The sequence below is a fragment of the Fulmarus glacialis genome, unplaced genomic scaffold, assembly GCF_000690835.1.
Source record: "Fulmarus glacialis isolate BGI_N327 unplaced genomic scaffold, ASM69083v1 scaffold1082, whole genome shotgun sequence".
NCBI classification, from domain to species: domain Eukaryota; kingdom Metazoa; phylum Chordata; class Aves; order Procellariiformes; family Procellariidae; genus Fulmarus; species Fulmarus glacialis.
In genome coordinates, this window is record NW_009198183.1 from 13,973 (window position 1) to 21,384 (window position 7,412).

Genomic DNA, 7,412 nt, shown 5'->3' on the forward strand with positions numbered 1-7,412 from the left:
GTTAGTACTTAAAGGGTGGCTACAAAGAGGACAGAGGCTCTCTCTTCACAAGGAGCCATGTGGAAAAAGACAAGGGGTAATGGATACAAGTTGCACTGGGAGAGGTTTCATCTCAATATAAGAAAAAATTTTTTTTTTTACAGTGAGAACAATCAATCACTAGAACAACCTCCACAGGGACACAGTAGAGTCCCCATCACTAGATGTTTTCAAGATGCAGTTGGACAGGGTGCTAGATAATCTCATCTAGGCTCTCTTCCCCATAAAAGGTTGGACCAGATGATCTTTCAAGGCCTTCCAACCTGGGCTGTTCTATGATTCAATGAATTGTACAAGGAAGAATAGGAAAGTAGAAGCAAACAGAAGAATCTACACAAGCTATGCTTGAGAACATTAAATTAGATAACTGTGAATACAGGAAATAATTTTTAGTTTATTTGGGAGTCTGAAAGGTTCTCTCAGAAAAGCATGGAATTACTATTGTTCTTCAGCAAAAGAGGTTAAGGAGAAAAAAAATGTAATTTAAGGTTAAATTAAAATAACATTAGATGTCAACATCAAGCAAGAAGGCTTTAGAAATAGCCTAAAATCTGTTCTTCAGATGCCTTCAGTGTTAAGTCAGTTGTGTTGAAGAGTGGGTTGATTAAAAAACAATCCAACCTCCCAAACCAAGGCATGTAGCAGGTGGACTATGTCTGAAGTGTTAAACACCTCCAAAAATGCAAAGTTACCATTTTCTCTGTAAAATGCATTTTTGGATATCTAACTGACTGAAGATCAGCCATTAAAAATCCTGTACTCCGTTGCTGAAAGCCAACATACTGATTTTTCAGACAACATGGAGCAATTATTTTCATGTTTGCTTAAAACTTATGATCAAAGAAAAAAGTGTGAGAAGTTTTGCCCTTATCTCTACTGACAACCCATCCAACCAGTTTCAAGTCAGACATCTGGTCGTTACATTGGGAGGATTTTTGCAATTCAATGAGTGGTAATAGCTTCTCTCTTTCATTTGGAACTACAATCGCTTACAAAACAACTTGGAAAGGGCAATTGTGAAATAAGATACTAGACAGAAGGGTCTTGCTTTAAATACATTTTACTACTAAACACAAAGTAACACGACAGCAAGAAAGTGATAGTATAGGTGAAGATTTTAGACAAACAATAGACAATGGTGACTTGAATGTTAGAATTAAGAACATTAATGAGTGCAAAGGTTATTTTTTTAGGTCATGGATTTCCCCCTCCTCCAGCAGCCGGTACACATCTTAGTGATCTCAAAAATGATGTAAAAACTTTTTTGTGAAGTGCATGTCTAAGTAGTGTAGATCTCTGATACTTTAGAACTCCGGTTTTAAGGCTGCACAATCAATGGTAAATTCAACAAGACTACAGAAAAACATTCCAAGGACCATTGCATGGATAAGATATGTCATTTTGCCTCATTTCAAAAGCTTCACTTCTTTTTGGTTTGTAGTGGTGACATATTTCTAGGCATTTAACACCACATTGCTCCAGAAGAGCTCTGTTCTTTGGGAAGTTCTCCCGAGAGTCAATGAGTAAGATGGAAGCATTTCAACTGATTAGTTCCATATTGTTCAGACCTTAAGCCATATTACGCTTTTTTTTTTTAGGAGTAAGCTCATCTAAAGAAAATAGGAAAATTGCACACATACAATTTATTTGTCCTAGAATGCAAGTTGCTGATGAAAACTCTAGGCTATAGGTACTAACTTATTGGTACCAGTGAAGCACTAGGTTTCTACCACTTTTAGTACAAGAGTTGGTTTAGAAACAGTACACAGGAAAACAGAGTATCAAAACATTGTCAGCATTGATTTTCTTACAAGTGCTCTTCCACATGCATTGCAACATTAAAAGGTATTCAGTTTTTGAGTTTTTCTCCTTAAATTCAAAGTGCACAAATTCAGATTCTTGTCAAAGAATCAGACAGAGTATCTGGTATTTTACACATTCTGTCATATCAAATGTATATAATATTCGATGTTCCCAGCTTGCCACAGCGGGCTGTAAAGCTTCTTCACCTTCATAGGAGGCCACATACCAGGATCCCTCTCCTGCCAGTCAGGCCTTCTGTGCCTACATGGTAAGTTTGGCATGTACTAGATATACAAACATATACACATTTATTACATCCAAGAAGTAGATTTACTGTGTCCTGCAAATGATCACAGTAAGTTTGTACACTTTACCCAACAGTTAGATCTAGAACTATTCACAACTTCCTTCCCCAACAAGAAATGAGAGTTCACAAAAATCATCATCCAACTTGCCTTCCCCCAACTACCAGCTTAAAACTTCTGTCCAAATCAAATTTTTCAAAGTTAGTAGAGAAACATGAAGATCAGTTGCAAAAGGACTGACTTTGAAAGAAATATTATGTAAATGTATCTATATGTGAACTAACAGATTCAAAAGTGCTATTAAAACAAAACCTAAGATCAAAAAAACATTTATTGGAAGAGACATGAACTTTAAAAGTCTCTTTCAGAAGACAAATATACAATCAAATCTTAACACTGAGCTGGTGCTTTTGCTTTTAGAAACTTTCTTAAGTTACATGACACATTGTTGAAACAGAAGCATCCCAAAATTGCAAGCCATATGTCAAAACATTTAAGAAACTATAAAGCACCAGAGGGTAGTTGTTTTGCATTGTAACTAGTCTTAGTAGTCTAAAAATTCAAAACTAGCACAAACCTTAAGATATACAGCTAAAGTTACATAATTTGTAGGAAAAAGAAATAGTGAGAGGTTGATGAAAACTCCTCTCTCCAAATCTCAGCCAAGCAGCATGACTCTGTTTAACCTCTCTTCCACTGCTAAACAAATTTTCTAAAGCAATATTCTCGAGCACAAAAGCATCTTTGTTCTGGCACCTAGCTAATCAGTTTAAAGCTGCAGCAGAAAATATTTTGGCATAAAGCCAAAGGACAAGGTGTTAACTACAGATAGTGTTAAGGAGAACATCCACATAGTGCAAGAATGATTTTTCCCCCAGCGGTTTCAAGCTCAAGGTAGCACCAATCTGTATATACTTATTACATGAAATTTAAAACAAAAGCCCACAAATGCCAAATATGGTTTCAATTTAACATTGTTCAAGACAGATATCTAAAATGTTTTCCTGATCTATTTGCAAAGCAATGTAGAGTTTCTCCTCAAGAATTAAGTTTTCAAAACCCCCAAATCATTACTACATTTGAATATAGATGCAATTTAGCATTTTTTAAATAAGTCCCAACAAATCTTGTCTCTTATTTAGTCACAAGTTATAACAAAACATGGTTTTAGGAAACTAAACTATGTTTTTAGGAAATGGACTCAGAATAGCTAGGATATTCCATAGCTGTTTAAAAAGCCAGCTCCTCTTACTTTTCACCAAAATAAAGCTTCCCAGTGAAAAAGTCTATCTCAAGAGGCACAAATGAATTAGTCAAAGAACCCACTTTTTACTATATACAGCCATGTACATGCAGAACTTGCAGGAGTTGTATATTGTAATTTAATATCCTGCAAGTGATTTTTAACGACATTATAATGAAATGTATCTTTTGTTAATTTATCATCTCTATTATTCTTGTATTTACAATGCAAAGTCCCCCACATCGAACTGCCCTTCAGGGCCTCTGCGGACTATATCCCCCCCCACCATTTTATCTTCAGTAAGATTTTTCTCACAGACAGAGCGACTCCCATACATCTGGATTTAATCATGATACATCAGTTTAACCTTTAAATTCCAGATGCCAACAGTACCTGTTAATCTGTTAAAATGCAGAATGAAATTCCAAGAAGCAACTGTTTTCCGCAAACTGATAGCCATTCTTGACTTGTGCAATACCAAGATCCAGTTTAGATTTAGCACTGGAGCAGTTTAAAATATTTTAAAGTAATTTAGTTAAATACAATTAGAAGAGTCTAAGGAGAATAATGTGATTTGATTTCATTTCATTACAGGATTTCTATGTTTCTTACCACATTAACCAATACACATAAATGCTTAGGACAGACAACTTTCTAGCTTTCATAAATTAGGAGTCAAAATCAAACAGAAGAGAAGAGTGCTTACTCTGGAATAACAAAATTTCTGAAATTTCGGAGTCACGTTATCCCTATTGTCACTTATTAATAACATTGCAAAAGCATCTTGTTGCTCCCATTTCAACCCCTTAAGGTGTTCTTTGGATGCAATATACTAAGTTAATACTATTTACCTTAGATTTTATTGTAGTCTGCTTCATACCTTATGTTAGCTTTCCACAAATGCATGTAGCTTCTAAATAGGTAAGACAGTATAATAAAATTTCCTATCTTTTAAGACAGCAAAAACTTTCTCTCTTCCCTACAGTGGCTTTTTGCCAAAGATCTTAAATTTCGAACTATTATTGCTGGAAATACAAAAGGCAAAGTTCCATCAGAAAACCCACAGAAATTTTTCAGATTATTTAAGAGAACATATGAAAGCCACAAGAAGCCTTGCAGGTGGAAAAGTAACTTGTGTCACTTAATAATTATAGTTCCAAAACAGCACAGATCAAAGCTGCCCCATCAATAGCAGGTTATTTGTTCAGACATTTGATTTTCAATTTCAGAGGTACAGCCAATAAAGATCTGTGCAATCGGATGAATTAATCACACCTGAACAAATTATGACACACCTCTAACTCCCGCAATTCAGCTTTAGTTACAGGCAAATTATAATAAAATAAAATACAAGATACAAAATACAGAATCAAGTTATTTCCTTATTTTCCATCAAACAAAGTTCTATTCTATATGGCAAAAATGCTAACAGAATCAAAGCCTCGATTTAATCAACAGAAGTGATCAAACTGGTGACAACTAATTCAGAACAAAGTACAGTGCTGGAAGTGCTGGACGCAGATGCCAGCCTGGGTTCTTTATTCCCTAAAACGCTATAGCCAGAAGACTCTAGTCTCAAAGGGAAGCTGATGACAACTGATACTTTCTACATAGCTTTTCCTGCTAATCAATTCTTGGCATGATAAACTTAAGTGGGTTAATCTTATTTCTAGTTCTGTGCCTTATATCAATTCTTAACAGAGTAATAAGAAATAATCCATCATGCTTTAAATAAAGGTACAATGAAGGTATAAAGTGTTACAAATGTAACACTAGTAACAGTCAGCATTAAACATGTAACACAAGTAACAATTTAAAAACATACGGTGTTAAAATACAAACTCAATAATCCCAGTCTGACAAAGTGGTTTATCTGTTCTCGTCATACGGCTACTGCAGGAGATTAAATGGAATCATAGACCTTTTCCACCTCTAGCTTGTAGTAAAGCAAATAGTTAATTCTTTTGGCAATTCAGGATTGAAAACATAGGCCTTACTAGACTATACTCTCCTCAATACAAACAGAACAAACACATTTTGGCAGCAACACAGCAGCCGGCAAGCAGCCACACTATTTTTGAATATTGCTTTTGTGTCAGGCTGTTGTAGAGCTTGTTCATTTTTTGGAGTGGGAAAGCTGATAAAAGCTTCCGATGCCCAAGTATTTTCTAAGGAAAATAAGCCTGTCTTAGCAACAACCAGAAACAGTGCACAACTTTATAAAATAGCTAAGCAAGTAGTCAGCTGTTATTCAAAGATCAGTTGACTGCCTTATGATAGGAATTGCACATGCATGTGTTCATATATATATACACACACACAATGCATGCACATTCACACCTGTATGCAAGTAAGCAGAAAACCGACAAGTGCAGAAATCAGGTTTTCTTGATTTCTCTGGATTAAAACAATTTCAAATCACATCACTGGATTTCTCCTCTCCCCTTCAGTTCCATGCATTGAATATGTTCTCCTGGACAAGAACAGATACAACTTCAAATTTGATTTTTTTTCTCCTTCATGAACAAAAGCAGACACTAGAAGAAGACAACCAGAACTTTGTGCCTAGAAAACATGCTATTTTTAAAGGCAAACCAACAAACTGAGCAGCACTCACATTTGAGGTTTGTTAACTGAAATAAGCTTGTCATTTTGAAAGCTTCAGAATGTTTTATTAGGAAAGCGTGATAAGAGTAGCTTATTACAAAGTTAGTCTTTAATTTATACTGACATTTAATACTTCATGTAATAAGACTTTCAAGATTCCTTTCCATCCTGTAATGGCCTCTCTTCTTGTCTGATTAAGATTGGAATTTTAAGTGAAAGGCATCCAACATACAGAGCAGAAAACCCTAGAGATTTAAAGTTTATTTTCATTTGCTTACATAAAACCAGAAAGAAGCATGTGCTAGAGATTTAGCTTGACTTTATCTAACTGAACTAAATACAAGCAAAAAAGCACAAAGTATAAATAGGTTGCCCGAGGAAGCTCTTGCAAGAGAGATGAGTTGTGAATACCTTTCATGGTCCACAATTATTACGGAATTCAACATGATGAAATAGGACTGAAGGGTTTTTTCCTCCATACGTCACACTGCTTACTGCAACACAGTATAACTGGATAAACAAATGATTCACAGACTTCAAGTGCACTTACCTTTTCTCTGAATGAAAATCCTGAGTAGAGGATTGGCTGTGGAAACTGCTTTATGATAATTGTCATCATTATTGATAGGCAGTAGGTCTCCATGAATGTCCGTATATCCCACTAGAACATCAACATTTGGTATCTTGTGCACATGCTGCAATAATCCATAGAACTCCTCAAACTTTCCAGGTTTGGATCTCTCCAGAGAAAATCGTCTAAATTCTGCTCCAAACTACAACAAAACATATCTTACATCATTAATATGGAAATCTAACATCCTTAAGCAATAGAATGATTTGAATGTTAAACCAGAAATGTTATGGAATTAAAAGTGCACTAAAAACTACAACCAATAGTTTTAAAGTGGCATAAAAAGGTCAGTTTAAACTGTTTTTTCTTTTTTCTAAAGTTATAACTAATTTTGGTCTTGATAGAACATGTACTTTTGAATACTCAAAAGTTGTTTTCATTGTTCCATTTAAGTCAAAGCTTAATGGAATATGGGAGCTTAGCATTAAGGTGACAAACTAGTACAAGAATAATTGCAGATTCTTATATGCTTATGAAATAGCCATGCTCTCGGTAAGGGACAGAATTCATACCCAGCACTGATGTTGGTGGCTCAAAAACAAGATTATGATTAACTTCCTATGGTATGTGACTACCTGGAATGTCTTCAAAGAAATTTCAGTGCACTTTAGAACAGTATGTATAGCTATGTTATACAGCTATGGTTAACCTATGCAAGACTGAGTAGTTTTCAGATTCCCAGTTGTTTGGACAAGAAATGAAAAAGCCACTTTGACCTGAAGACTACAAAACATGGCTGCTGCTTTTCAGTACAAACTATGTGCAGTAAAGCTTTAGTGAGCTG

At 35.2% G+C, this 7,412-nt stretch overlaps 1 protein-coding gene across 1 annotated transcript in view; it reads right to left on the minus strand.

Moving 5' to 3' along the window:
- Positions 1-6,770, minus strand: part of PARD6B (par-6 family cell polarity regulator beta) — a gene marked incomplete at its 5' end in the record, with an annotated part of 10,715 nt that extends 3,945 nt beyond the window's left edge. The window contains one exon of the mRNA XM_009572803.1: positions 6,548-6,770. Within this exon, the coding sequence (XP_009571098.1) occupies positions 6,548-6,770 (223 nt within the window). The remainder of the gene's footprint in view (positions 1-6,547) is intronic.
- Positions 6,771-7,412: the final 642 nt, after the last annotated feature.